This window comes from Phoxinus phoxinus (assembly GCF_949152265.1).
Source record: "Phoxinus phoxinus genome assembly, chromosome: 24".
NCBI lineage: Eukaryota > Metazoa > Chordata > Actinopteri > Cypriniformes > Leuciscidae > Phoxinus > Phoxinus phoxinus.
In genome coordinates this window covers 15,245,504-15,260,448 of record NC_136899.1, presented here as the reverse complement: position 1 = coordinate 15,260,448, position 14,945 = coordinate 15,245,504, and the positions used below count along the sequence as shown (strand labels likewise).

Here is a 14,945-nt window from a genome sequence, read left to right as displayed (position 1 = left end):
GCAAACTCACCTCTGCTGACATTGGCAAACGGCCCCTCCACGTCGATGAGACTGTGAGCAAACTCCGGACCTCTGTGTGTCTGCTGTAACTGCATCATACTGCCCATGGACGGTTCGCTGCCCAACACACCACCACTCCAGTCCTCACACTGAGTTCCTGCGGCTGCAACACAGAGTATAGCACTGCAATAAAAGCTAGGTATATATATATATATATATATATATATATATGATGGATGGATGGATGCAGCAACAGAGTAAAATATTGTCAATATCTAAGATTTAAAACCTATGTTTCACAAATATCGGATGGATGGATGGATACATTCAGCAACAGAGTAAAATATTGTCAATATCTAAGATTTTAAAACTAGGTTTCACAAAGCTCCAATCTCGGATGGATGGATGGAGGGATACATTCAGCAACAGACTAAAATATTGTCAATATCTCAGATTTAAAACCTAGGTTTCACAAAGCTCCAATCTTCCACGTATGTATTTAACTGAACTGAACTTCCAAATAAAAGGTGTTGTCAGTGCAAGAAATCTACATCATGCATCTGGTCATGCAGATGGTGCAGATCATTTTATTCAGAAAGTGTAAAAATGTTAGCCTGGCAAGCCAGACTTACATCAAGATGTTTAGTCTGGCAACTCTCCATAGACGCGGCTTAATCCGAGGGGCGGGATAAACGGTTGTCTCTCAAAATCCCTCTGCACGCAATAGGATAGCGCTACAACCAACCAGAGCAACGAAGAAGGTGACGTAGTCAGAGCGGCAAAGATCCGGTCCAGCAAAACTCCGAACACGTCTTCCTTTTTTAAGAATGACTTAAAAATGTTCTTTGCTCTTTTCTTAAAGAAAAACTTAACTCCAAGTCCTCCAGAGTCGCGGCCAAAGCCGTTTCGAAAGACCGCTGTTCTCCATCCGCAGCCACCATTCTTTGTTTTCAAGTGGGAGCCGTCGCAACTCTGTCGTCATATGTTAAGCCCGCCCCCGCCTACTCTTTACATGACGTGATTGGCCTGACCCAATTTAGGTTTTTGTAGCTAGAAGGTCTATGGAGAGTTGCTAGACTGCCCTGGCTGCAAAATACATTTTGCTGCCGCTAGGGTGCGTCTAGATTTCTAGGCTATAAAAATTTAGTTTCCTTTGTGAAATGTATCGGTCACATTCTTACTGGTGACAGTGGTGTGGTTGTCGTCTGAATCCGAGTCTGCTGGATCATAAATCTGAATGCCTTGAGCCTGCAGGTGTTGAAGTTTTGACTCCAGATCTCGTTTTGCCCGCAGCAAATCCTGAATTTCCTTTTCTTTAGTCTCCCGAAATATCTAGATTTAGGGCAGAGATGAAGATGAAGGAAAGGTAAGGTAAAGAATCAAAAGTTCCTTTCAAGGAAAGTCTGTTCACTTGGCAGCCATATTTGCAACGCCTCCAGACAGCTATTTCGACTATCCAAGACCAAGTCCTATCTATCTGAATGGGGGAATCCTGAAATCTAAGACTGAAACTAGAGCAGCTATAGCTAAAGAGATAAGACTAAACAAAGGGAGATAAAGGGGGCTTGGGGCTTAGAACTGTGCAAGGTAGGAATTTTGAAGTCAGTTCCTGTGTAAGAGAGAAGAGAATGATTCACACCTTAAACTGCCGTTTGACCTTGTCTCTGTCGTGCTCAAAAGTGGCAGCTCTCTCCATGGCTTGATACTTTGCCTCCAGGGCACTTTCCTTCTCTCGAAGAATCTTCTGGTAAGTCTTCTGAAGAGCCTGACAACCAGAAAATGATATCAAAATAAAAAACATTATTGAAAGAATAAAATTCTTGAAAAAAGGTGGGATTTTGGCCTTTTTATAATTAAAGGTTAGATTTAAGGTTATTCAATTGTTTAAAAATATATATAAACTTGTTTTCTTTATTTAAGGTCTGAAAACGTGGCATCTTTTTTGTTAGTATGACCAGTTGTCCTTTTCTGCAAATAAATGCTCTAAATGGCAATGGTTTTACTTGAAATTTGGAAGAAATTCAAAAGGTCAGTATTTCATAGAATAAAACACAAATGTTTTACGCAAACATATAGTAAATCCAGAGAAACTGACAACTTTGCAGTGGTCTCTTAATTTTTACCAGAGCTGCATATATACACATTTATAAATTTATAGACATTTATAAATTCCATATTTAAATTTTAACTTGAAAAATATATGTTATATAAAATATATAAACATTTTTGTAAATAAAGATTAAGCTGTGTACACTCACATGCATAGTGTATGGAAATGTAATACATTTTTATTCGATGGTTACATTTTCAGAGCCATTAAATTTCAAGAAATTAATTTTTTCTTGAAGATGGTGTGAAAGTTTTGCAAAGCCATATTAAAAAACGAATAGAAACAGTGAATGAATAGAACAATTAATTGAAACAGTACATGTCTAAGAATTTGGCATTCGTTTTAAACTAGATTTTTAAATGATTTTTCTTTATTTCTTCGGCCACCACTTTTCTTTGCCATTGACCCACATAAAAAGGTCAGATTATCTTATTCTCTCTCAAACCTGCAGCTCAGCACGCAGCCTCTTGTTCTCCTCATCCAGCTTGGCTTCTTTCTTCTGCATGGAGGCGATCTCATTGTTCTTGCTGACCCTGAAGATCTCGTATTCTTTCCTGAGGCGCTCATACTCCGCGGCATACTCCAGTTCCACCGATCCGGTGGATTTGAAGCTGGCGCCGATGACACGAGGCCCGCGGCGGAAGGAGCTCCGCAGCAGACGTGCTTTTGGCTTCACCTCCACCGGTATCTCGCATGCCTCTCCTCCCTCACCACCGTACGCATCCTCAATCACCTCACCGGGGCTCACCAGAGAGGATGCCGTACCCATAGCAACTGAGGAGATGTCAGTCAGCTAGATCACTCTTCCAGAATGTGCATTGCTGGTTCTGTTGGAAAAAGGAAACACTTTTAATTGTTAACTTTAAGTATAATTTCGAAACTGTACCAAAACAGTAGAGCCGCAGGGATGACACTGACATGTCTTGTTTTGTTATATTTTATTTAAGGAGATATCATGGCCCGGTTTCATAGGCCATGAGTATGAGTTTCTTTCTTCTGTTGAACACAAAAGAAGATATTTTGAAGAATGTTGGTGACCAGACAGTTGATGGACCCCATTGACTTCCATAGTATCTTTTTCCTACTATGGAAGTCAATGGGGTCCATCAACTGTCTGGTCACCAACATTCTTCAAAATATCTTCTTTTGTGTTCAACAGAAGAAAGAAACTCATACAGGTTTGAAACAACTTGAGGGTGAGTAAATGATGACAGAATTTTCATTTTTGGGTGAACTATCCCTTTAAGCCAGGATTGTTTAATACGGCAGTTACGTAGCTTTTATAAATGTGCCTTAGAAAAAAAGTATCGCTGGTGTGTATCTTGAGACAAAACACACTTACATATTTTAAGATATGTCAGTGCAAGCTGCTTTCAGTTAGAACAGCTCAAACATGCATTTTAGTCTGGGACTAGGTTTAGGCCTAGGTTTAGGCCATTAATGCACAGGTTAATGCACTATGCATTCATTTTTAATACTCTTTTGTTGTCATAGCAAAAGTCCATAGTTCTTTCACCAAGTTGACGTAATGGAAATATTTTCAAAGTACGTTAACTTGCAGTGACTCCAAAAAGTATTTTAGACACCTAGGCTAAACCACACAATACAAGTCATTATACATACTTATGGTGTCTGTCTCGCAATTGAGATTATAATAAGATGGAAATATTTATATGACGTTTGTCACGAAGTTATGCAAACAGACAATTTCTTACGATGTGAATCCCAACAGGACAGGTCTACACGCAGATTTCTACGTTTCTTTACACTGTCATCAAAATCAAACACTTTTATTGACTGCATATTTAAAGTAATAAAGCGTAAGCATCACCTTAAAACTGCTGTCTTGAACCCTGCGGTCATCCTGGAGACAACAAGAAAAATTCTCCACCCAACCGAGACGATGAAGGAGAACCAGGACGATAAACCTGGACAAAACTGATATCGATCTTAAGACCCGAAACATATATCGACAAGTAACGTGTTCATAAACTCTACTGGCATATCAGGCATAAAGGTAAACAAATCAGACCGATGCACACGTTTTATCCTCCCTGTCTTCCTGACAACCGCGTTACTAGGTACGCCTTCTTCTACGGGTCCACAGTGTGACCAAAAAGAACCTGAACCTGAAGCGTTTTCATTAAGTAAGCCTCGTGTGATGTGAATAAAAACTACACAACGTGTGTAGCTGAAGAGTAGGCATAGTGCGGTCAATTCTTGCTGGGAAGTTCGTATTTACGATGTGGGAAGTCGTGTTTACGATGTCAGGTGAGTTCAAGTCACTTTCGTTGAAGTAAGTTGGTCGTGTACCTTCTTCACAAAAAGGCAGTGTTTTTAACACTCTAAGTTAACGTTCCTTCTAGAAAATGAAAAACAAAGAATGTGCATCAGTGTGTTCTGCTTTTTAATGTTTTTTTATTTTATTTATTAATTTATGAAGCCACTGTAAGCTTTATGGTTACACATTGTAATTATAATGCTATCATATTTTGTGGAGGTTAGTTGTAAATATGATGCATTGTGATCAAGTCAGACGGAGAAGTTATGAATCAAAATTATTTTATTTAAAAGTAAAGAATAAAAAACAATAAAACAATGAATGGTTAAATAAATTTGTACAGGTGTTACGGATCAACTGGGGATCATGTTAACTGGGGACGCGCGCGTGCACGCAGACAGTTTTACCTGGATTTCCAGCAGATGTTAAACGGCGACAGATTCGTCACAGCGAAATTTTCACTGAGCAGATTTAAAAGCTTTCCACGTTATTGTTAAATCTTTGTATCATATTAGGGCTCTGTTGTTTACTCTGCGCTGTTCCGCTGTATGTTTCAGACGCACTGAAGGGAAGTTGTAATGTGTTTTAATTTCGCGACACACCACGCCCATATTATTTTGTTACATTCGTTTCAATAAAATTCGTATCTGATGACAACTGTATGTAGATTAAATAAATTATGCTATTGACAATGTCTTTGTAGTGCGTGTGTATTCGCAGATTGTTGTTATGATGCCAATTTGTGGCTTAATTTAAATTGAGCAGCAATACTGCTGTGGTTAAAGGGACATGTCAAGCATTTATTTATTTATTATTTATTTATTTATTTTAATGTTGCTGAGGAATGAGTTAAAGCATAAAGCATACAGTACACTCTAAAAATGTTCCTAAAGAGTGGTGAAAATTGGTAAGCCATCGCTTATGGATCCAGTGAATTACCCACAGCATTTATTTAGGGGAATGTTCAACAAACATATTCATTAATTAGCTAGGTATGAAAGCAACAATAACAAAATAAAAATAGGCAAATAAATGTGTATGCATGCAGGACAGCTGTATTTGCCAACTGTGAAGGTCTGACCACACAGTCCCACCATCCACATTCTGAACATTCAATCTAAGGAAGGAAGAACAAACTATAGAGTAACAGGTTACCGAAGAACACTTACTTGTTTTGCAATGTATATGTATAAATTTTTATTACCCATTGGCCAGTTTGGCCTTCATCTGCTCTCCATCTAACCATGTCATATTAGTAAATAAATGTCACAGTTGTTTTACCTTTTTATAGTAAGAACAATTTAACACACCATTACCCTTCATTTGGAAACTTCCACATCTCCTCTTTACATAATAGTGTTCCTTTCTTGAGCAGCTATTATATTGGTTATCCTGCAAAGTTTTTGATTTGTATAACTCTAATTGCATACATTTGCGGTGGCAGTATATGTCCTATAACAACAATGACACGAGTTACAATAATGACACTTACTTTAATTTAACGAGTTTGTTTGCCCATAAAATCTTTAAGATATTAGGTTAAACTTATTTGGCTTGCTGTCCACTGGAGAGGGGCTCGATGAAGCAGCTTCAACTCGAGCTCTGATATACCCCCCCAGTGGCTAAAATGTAGGATATGATAATTAAGGGGCAAGGTACCTAAGATGAAGGTGGAGTTTGGGGAGGTGGAGGGATACTGGAACTGATGCTAGGGAGAGGTAAGCGGCTGCTTATATACTGTACTCGGCTGATGATTGAAAGATTAGATTGGCTCACTCCTCCCTAACTTACGTTTAGGAACTTCATAAAGACCTTTTAATCTGTTCCTTACGGTTAGCAGACGACAACAATGAAAGCACATGATGTGATGAATAACAAGTAAAGAGAATATGTTAATGAGATTCATGGTACCAGTCAAATGAAAAGAACTGGCATAAGTCAAATTTATATTACAAGAGGCCCAACACTACATTTTATTTATAAAACTGGTATACCAATGTGTCATATTTCTTTTGTTAAAGAGGTCAGCAAAAAAGTACACAAAGCATTTCCTATTGTAGAGAGGGTCATGCTCTGTGGTGACACGTGATTAAGAGGTTAGTGATGTATGAATATTTGCCATAGAGAATATCAGTAATAATTCATCATCACATATGTTCTGCTTATTCCAGTAATACAATTTGTGGTTGCAGTGTTTTTCACAGGACTTTAATCACTCCAAAAAATGCTGGGTTGTTTCAACCCAATTTTGGGTAAAATATGGACAAACCCAGTCGTTGGGTTCAATTTTTTACATTACATTTTTAACCCAATGGCTGGGTTTGTCCATATTTTACCCAAAATTGGGTTGAAACAACCCAGCATTTTTGTGTTCTCTACATGTCCAATTCAAGACATTAGATACACAACAGTGTTATCCAAAGCGACTTACATTGCATTTCAAGGTACACATTTTAATTTCTTATCAGTTCTTGCTTTCCCTGGGAATCAAACTCATGACCTTGGTGTTGGAAGCACCAATGCTTTACTGTCAAAATTAGTTTTTATTTTATAAATCTGTTGAAAATGTTCATGAGATAATTAACTGCATGACCCTAAAGCTGCTTTATGTCCAGGGAAAAGGATACGGAAGTGTCAGAGCTGGTTGTAGCCTACATAATCAGCAGAGTAAAATAACCTGATAAGTGTTTTTATATAAAAATAGATCCATTATAAATTAGGCTATATATGCAGATAAATAAATGCAACTTGTTGACATTTTTTTTAAATGACTTTGCAATTTATGTTTCTTTTAGGTAGCTTAGCTATTTTAACGTAATCTACATCTGTTGTTTGTGATTAGAACTCATGACAACACACTAAAGAAAATATGATACACTAATATTGAGAAGAAAATTATTTACACGTCTTCTGAAGTGCGCTGACAAGTCTGTTCATCCAATGAAACCGAATGCCCCATGTTAACATAGGCGTGATTTCTGAGCTTGACACTAAAGTATGTTAAACTTCTTTGAAATTGCGTCAAATACGCAGGAATATACACTGCAAAAACAAAGCGCTTTATTCGCATACCAGCGCATATTCGCATACAACTGGTGAAATATTAGTTTTTAATCGGTGATCCGTAAAATAGGGCATGAATCTGTCGCCGTTTAACATCTGCTGGAAATCCAGGTAAAACTATCAGCGTGCACGCGCGCGTCCCCAGTTAACACGATCCCCAGTTGATCCGTAACACCGGTAAGTAATAATCCGTAAGGGGTGTACTTAACTTTTTTGGTCTGATTCTCAAGGGAGCCTGGAGATGCTGTCATCATCACAAATGAAATAAGTAGTGCTTCATGTTTTTCAGGTAAATCTTACTGTATTCAGGTACAGACATTGGATAACCAAATGTAAAATAACAAGACCGTATAGTCTTCACTCTATAAATGAAATATAATTAATGTAATTAATTATTAAAATGTATCTTTGTTAAAGCTACAAAAGGGATTTTCTCTTTTGGTTGATTAACATTGGTGTTAACAAACAACTGCAGGTATATTAGGCTGGTGTCACTTTAAGATGAATGAACAGATCTAATAATACACGTCCGGTTTTCTTTCTCAATTGTTTACAACACATAACCTAATGTGTTTACGATGATACTCGCCAAGACAGGCATTTTGACTAAATTTTGCCTGCACGCATCCATTTAAGCTCAAAAGAAGAGAAGAGAGGCCTAAATTAGGCATTCACATGCTGTCTGCGTGGCTCTGTGTGCACGCACAAAACAGCACGCGAGGTCCAGTCTTGTTCTTGTGCTTAGTGTTTAAACTGACAGGACTTAAAAACAAATGCAAATGATAAATTTTCACTCTGTGATGATGGGTAAACTTTGCAATTAATCCACGAATCACATGCGTTCTGAACTGGAACCGATCGACTAAGATCCCTATACTCAGAGGTGTAAAGTCCAGGGGTCAGAAAGTAAAAGTCCTGCAATATGTTTATTCCACCCATGAACTCAGCCAGCTGATTTTGACTAATTAGTTCTATCTCCTGGCTGAAAACCTGTGCTAAATAGCAAATCCAGGTGATTGGAACAAAATACTGAGGAGGACTTTTACTTTTTGAACCTGGACTTTACACCTATGCCTATACTTGACATCACACATCCTTCGATGATATAATTGTTAACACGTTATATCGTGCTGCACTAACCATGATTGCTATCTTACCAGATATGGAGAAAAATCCTACTCCAGTAAATAAACATGTCCCTGTCCCCAAAAATGTTGGTACTCAAAAGTGCTTCTCTCCACATTTTCTGGTGCGCATAGTTCAATTTTATGCGCACCTGCGCATCGGTTATAATCAGCACCCTTGGTAATCATCAACTTTTAATAGTATTTAACAAAGGAACAATAAACAAGTCCTTAACCCTAAAAAGATTTACAAACATTTGAGAGGTTTTGGGGAGAGGCAGTGAAAGTAGGTCTCATTTCTTGGTTTCATTTTGAAAGGGTGTTTGTTGTAAATATTTAGATCTGGTGATTTTGTTCATACATTCTTTGTTTAGCTCACATAAAACAACATGGCCACCTGTAGTGGGAGGCGTTCCAGTTACAAACGTAACCTTGGTTCACGTCTGTGTGCCTTTACAGACAAATGGCTTTTCAGCTCGCCAAAACGGATGAGGCTGACTGCCTATTTAAGTCGTGCTGTAAGCCATTTTCGGCCACATTTTTCAACTGAGGAGCGGCAGCGTTGACTTGCGCATAGGCGCAGTAGCACGGCAAGCTATATACGCAATGATAATTCCCGTTATGTCAGGGAACCAAGGTTACGTTAGTAACCGGAACGTTCCCTTTCGATACAGTTCACATGCATTGCGTCAGTTTCTGACACTTATGGGGAATGGTTGATGACAAGGGTCCCAAGGCAGGCTACAAGAGATAGGGACCGGAGCCCATGATTTGCAAGGATCTACGCCTCTACAGCGTAGTTGAGATTGAGGACTTTCAAATTCGTATTAATGTTTTGGAACCACACTGCGTAATGGTAACATGCAAGTGCCTCAGTGAAATGACAATACCAAAAAAGTATGCAGAGGTTAAGATCAAAGTCGCAGCGTCTCTCCAGTTGGCAGAAATAGTTACCTGTAATAGTTACCTGTTACAGACAATGCTGCTTATATGATCCGTGTGGCTTCACGTCAGTTGCTATGTGTATATACTGAACTTAGCCTCTCAAGCAGCACTTAAACTCCCAAAAGTGACCCAATTGCTTGGCAAAGTCAAACGAATTATTGCCTTCTTTCATCGAAGCAGCATCGACAGCCATACTTTGAAAGTCAAACAAAAGCTACTAGATCTACCCTCTCATATTCTGAAGACAGACATTGTAACTCGGTGGAACAGCGCACTGGAGATGCTAGAGCGGTTCCTGGAACAGCAGCCAGCCATATCCACAGTACTGCTCTCACCTGAGGTTCGCAGAAGTGTGAAGTGAAGGCTCCGAATCCCATGAAAGCTGCCACACCAGCCATGAGGAGAGCTCACCAAATGTTTCAGTCATTGGTCCTCTGCATGCATGGCTGTTACAGGAAATGAGAATTGCACTCAGTGACTCCACAATAATCAACGACTTTAAATCCACTATACATGACAACCTAAAGTCAAGGTATGTTTACAGATTTTTGTTATTATTCTATAGTAGTGTTGATTTATATATCCTGTGTAGAATAATTATAGAATACAAACATTAAATACATTTACAACCATATATAGATTAAAACAATCAATTTAATGCAATCAGCAACACTTTAATAAATTACTATGTGACTTTGACTTTTGTGTATTGATGAGTAACTGCATATAACAAAAAGTGATTTAAATATGTGGAATCTCTTTAAGATATGCTGGCCTGAAGTAAACATTGTATACAACATAAGCACTAGATCATCGTTTTAAGGCCCTTCCCTTTTCTGAAGAGGACAGTGACAACACATTTTCAAGACTGATGAGAGAGATTGTAAGCCTGGAGGAAATGAAAACACTGAATGTAAGTTGTAGCAGTGTAGAAAGAAAATGTGTTTATTTTGATCAGAACTTCCAAAATGGTATTTTCTTTGTGATGATTTATTATTATTATATTTTACATTTCATTTGAATTTTTATTTTTTTTAAACAGCAACTGATGGTGCTTGTGGTGAAGTCAGTGTGTCTGTTCAGCATAATGACAACTCCTTGGTTTCTTCTGATTATGTGGGTCGGGAGATGCAGAAGCTCCCACATCACCCAAGAACCCAAAGACATCTGCACTGATGGATCTCCTTGGACCAGTCTACAAAGCAGCAGCCCCAGCATCAAAGAAAACTGTGACTGAAATGGTAAAAGTGGAAGTAGCAAGGTACAGGGAAGTCAAACCTGTCCTACTCTCTGAAAACCCACTAATCTGGTGGAAGATGCATGCAGAAGAGTATCCTCTTTTAGCACAACAAGCAAAGCGGTATATCTGGCAGTCTTCGTTTCACATCCTTTATTTGGCCTGTTTTGAAGGATGCATCGGATGTATCTATCACGGCCTTAAATTACCCACAATCATTTGCACACATTACAATTCTCGAAAATAAACTGACAGAAAACGAGTCGGTACTAAGCTTGTCTGAGCTTATTATGAAATAATATTTTCAGACATGAATGCATAGATGTTATCTTTTGTTTTGCTGTAAATTAATCGCTAACATTAAACTGACAATAATTTAAGCCACTAAGAGACCACAGACTGCTATCATTCACTGTAAGCCAGTTAATATAATTTGTAATACAAATTGATTTTTGTGCCGTGACCATTGGGGCGGGAACATGTGTGATGTAGCCATTCGCTCTTACTAAAGTGTCTCATTCTAGTGGTTAATTGCTGAGGAGGACATAGACTGGAAAGGACTGAACTAGAAAGGTAACATGCAGTCTTGGAAGGATGCAGCCTGCTTTTATAGAAGGAAAATTGCTCTGAGATTATCGTCTGATAGCTGCAGGGGGGGAGTCCTGGATCATCTGCTGCTGCAAAGCGCTATTAATGCGCTGCTGGGGCTTGATTCGACAACGAGTAGAAAGGCTTCTTATCTTGTCTTCTTCAGAGTCAGTGAGGAGATGATCTTCGCACTTGAAGGAGAAAAATTCTGATGATATTTATGAATTGAATTTTTACATTTCTCATAATCTGTCTGAAAATGTTTGTATCTCAGGGGATACGTTGCCCTTTTAGGTGTATAAACAAGACTCCCCCTGACTTCTGAGGCAGCGTAACAGTTTAATGATCACAGCAAAATAGAGCGAGCTTTGGTGAAAACTAAGAGAATATTTAATGACTACAATAGTAATTTCTCGCTAGAAATTACATCATAAGTGGAAACCATTGATCAAAAATGTACTTTTACACACAAACTGACGCCATCTTTATTTTTCTGGCTCAACTGTCACAGAATTGAAAGCACAGGATTGTGGGATATCAAAGGCAGCGAAGGATATATCTATGCTGCCTTCAAGAATATATCAAATGAAGGAATCTCATGAGACAGGAAATTAAACTAACATTGCATTCGGGCGTGCCTTGATGCCTTCTTACCTTGAAATGCCTTCTTCCGAAGGCAGCATTTATCAGTTTTCGGACGCAGCCAACGACAGACGAGCTCAAGTTCAACTGTTGACAACAGCTCTGACCGAGCTGTGACAGCGAGCCCTGTCTTCTTGTTTCAGTGGATATTACGTCAACACATTGAGTAATGCTGTGCGTTTCAAGGCACTTCAGTGTCCCTATTCTAAAATGAAAAATGAAATGTAATAATTTAGTCATTTATCGTTTAGTTAACGATATTTAATTCAGTTTTAGGTTAACCATTAGGTTAACCATTCAGCAATTTCTGTTAACAATATCTATAGCAGAAGGAAGGAACAGTGTCAGGCAGTAGAGAGAGAGAGAGAGAGTGTGTGTGTGTGTGTGTGTGTGTGTGTGTGTGTGTGTGTGTGTGTGTGTGTGTGTGTGTGTGTGTGTGTGTGTGTGTGTGTGTGTGTGTGTGTGTGTGTGTGTGTGTGTGTGTGTGTGAAATGATAGGCAACAAAAAACACATGTACAGTAAACTTATGTACTATTTATGTATTTATATTTATTATCATATTTCATACATCAGGCTTTTGTGGCTTATATGTGAAATTCATTGCAATTCAATGATAATTGAGAGATGGACAAATAAATGGTCCCCAAAAAGCATCTTGTGTCATAATTGACATTTACATTAAAATGAAAAAATGTCAAAATAATTTTTAATATGTAACATTAAAAAAATGATGTATGAATCAAGTAAAACCAAGTTGCTTCAGTCCAGTAAATGTTCATCTTGCTTTATAAAATTAAAAGTTTCACAGCAAAAAAAACCTACTTAATAAGGGTAAAACTTTACAATGTCTCATTTGTTAACATTAGTTAATTTATTTACTAACATGAAGTAACAATGTTTTTTTTTAATCTTTGTTAATTTTGGGTAATAACGATACAGTCGTTTATTGTTTGTTCATGTAAGTTCACAGTGCATTAATTAATGTTAACAAATACAACTTTTGATTTTAATAATGTATTAGTAAATGTTGAAATTAACATGAATTAAGACTGAAAATTGTTGTAAAGTTTTACCATAAAAGTATAAACTATCAATCAGAGGGCAGAAGGTATGAAGTAGATTGTGTACAACATGTTTTTCAAGTTTAGGTCATGTTGATATATGCCCTAGAAATTTGCGTATTAAATATGATATGTATATATTCATAAACAGGTATTATATAGCTACTTATTGTTAAAAATGACCATTCGTGGCGATTTTTGTGGTTGTGGCTCCTAAAAGGTGGTCCTACGTCGTACAGTGAGAGAGTTTCAAAGATGGCAATTGTCACAAATAGCTTGCAATATTTTTTTGGTAAAATCTTTCAATTTAGCCTGATCATCTCAGTTTGTTTGCTGCTACTACCTACGTCTACGTATTGATCAACGCGACATGGCGCTAAAACTTAAAGCTACACTGTAATTTTTTAAGTTGATTCTTAGCAAAAAACACTTTGTTCTTTCAAAATTATATGTGCTCATTCATGTGTAATTACTTCCACCAACTAATCAAGTATTCTCGAACGGCGGCAGCCATGTTGCGCCTCCATCTTGAAAATACATTAGCCAAAGAGGGACATACCTGGAAATTCAAGCTTAGCCTTTCGCGCTTTTACTCAGTGGCACCGTGACGAATGCGATGGGGAGCCCCCGTAATAATACGGCCACCGAGGGAGTTAAAATGCGCTCAGAACGGGAGGGGCTAGAAAGTAATATTCAGTTGGTAGTCATATGTCACTGCTAGATGGGAGAAAATCTCACACAGTGTAGCTTCAAAACTACTTACCTCAAGCTCCATTTGCAAAATTGGCATGCCAAGTTCAATTCAATTCAAATTTATTTGTATAGCGCTTTTCACAATACAAATACAATACAACAATACAACAAAAGACAAGTTGCGGTCTAGTATAACACCCAGGTCTTTTACTGTAGAGGATTAAGTAACAGGACGTCCTTCTAGATTAAGGTTGTATTGTAAGAGATTTTGTGGGCAGTTTTTTGGACCAATCAGTAATACCTCCGTTTTATCTGAATTTAATAGAAGAAAATTACACGTCATCCAATATTTTTTTTATATCTTTAACACACTCTGTCATTTTAGATAATTTAGTGTTATCATCTGGTCGTGATGAAATATATAGTTGAGTGTCATCAGCATAACAGTGGAAACTTATTCCATTTTTTCTTATAATATTACCAAGTAGCAGCATATCAATTGAGAATAGCAGAGGGCCTAACACAGATCCTTGAGGCACTCCATAATTTACTGACGTTATCTTCGATTTTCCCCCATTTAAATAGACCAAATGGTAACGGTCTGATAGGTACGATCTAAACCAGCTTAATGCCTGTCCCTGAACACCAGTGTAATTTTGAAGTCGATCTATTTTCTCGAGTATTTTATGATCTATAGTGTTGAATGCAGCACTAAGATCAAGCAAAACTAGTATTGAGATACAGCCTTGGTCAGAAGCTAAAAGTAAATCATTTGTAATTTTAACAAGCGCAGTTTCAGTGCTATGATGTGGCCTGAATCCAGACTGAAATTTTTCATAGATATCGTTTTCTTGCAAGAGAGAGCACAATTGAGCGGACACAACTTTTCGTAGTATTTTAGACATAAATGGAAGATTTAAAATGGGTCTGTAAGTTGCTAGGTTATTTGGATCCAATTGTGGTTTGTTAATGAGAGGTTTTATAACTGCCAGCTTGAACGTTTTTGGAACATGACCTAAAGATAGAGACAATTAATAATATTGAGAAGAGGCTCTTCCACTACAGGTAACACTTCTTTCAGTAGTTTAGTGGGTATTGGATCTAATAAGCATGTTGTTGGTTTAGATGCAATGATACGTTTACGTCCATATTCTCCTCTTTCGTTTCTTCCTCTTTTTTAAATCCACAATTGCCAAGGGT

General features: G+C 37.8%; 1 protein-coding gene and 1 long non-coding RNA gene across 3 annotated transcripts in view; one reads left to right on the top strand and one right to left on the bottom strand.

The window, feature by feature from the left end:
- The window catches only part of nphp3 (nephronophthisis 3), a 31,655-nt gene extending 21,669 nt beyond the window's left edge, over positions 1-9,986 (bottom strand). The window contains exons 1-5 of one of the 2 annotated variants that reach the window (XM_079602115.1): positions 9,859-9,986; positions 2,556-2,937; positions 1,640-1,765; positions 1,182-1,332; positions 11-163 (exon numbers count right to left, since the gene is read on the bottom strand). In XM_079602115.1, the coding sequence (XP_079458241.1) occupies positions 11-163; positions 1,182-1,332; positions 1,640-1,765; positions 2,556-2,879 (754 nt within the window). In that variant the 5' untranslated portion in view covers positions 2,880-2,937; positions 9,859-9,986. Of the gene's footprint in view, positions 1-10; positions 164-1,181; positions 1,333-1,639; positions 1,766-2,555; positions 2,938-3,941; positions 4,199-9,858 lie in introns of those variants that run through there. The other variant, XM_079602114.1, reaches the window with a different exon arrangement.
- On the top strand, positions 4,216-11,145 carry LOC306992867. The gene is made up of 5 exons (XR_013796347.1): positions 4,216-4,381; positions 7,685-7,743; positions 9,704-10,055; positions 10,289-10,436; positions 10,566-11,145. It is a non-coding gene; the product is annotated as an uncharacterized lncRNA (long non-coding RNA).
- The last annotated feature ends 3,800 nt before the right edge of the window (positions 11,146-14,945 follow it).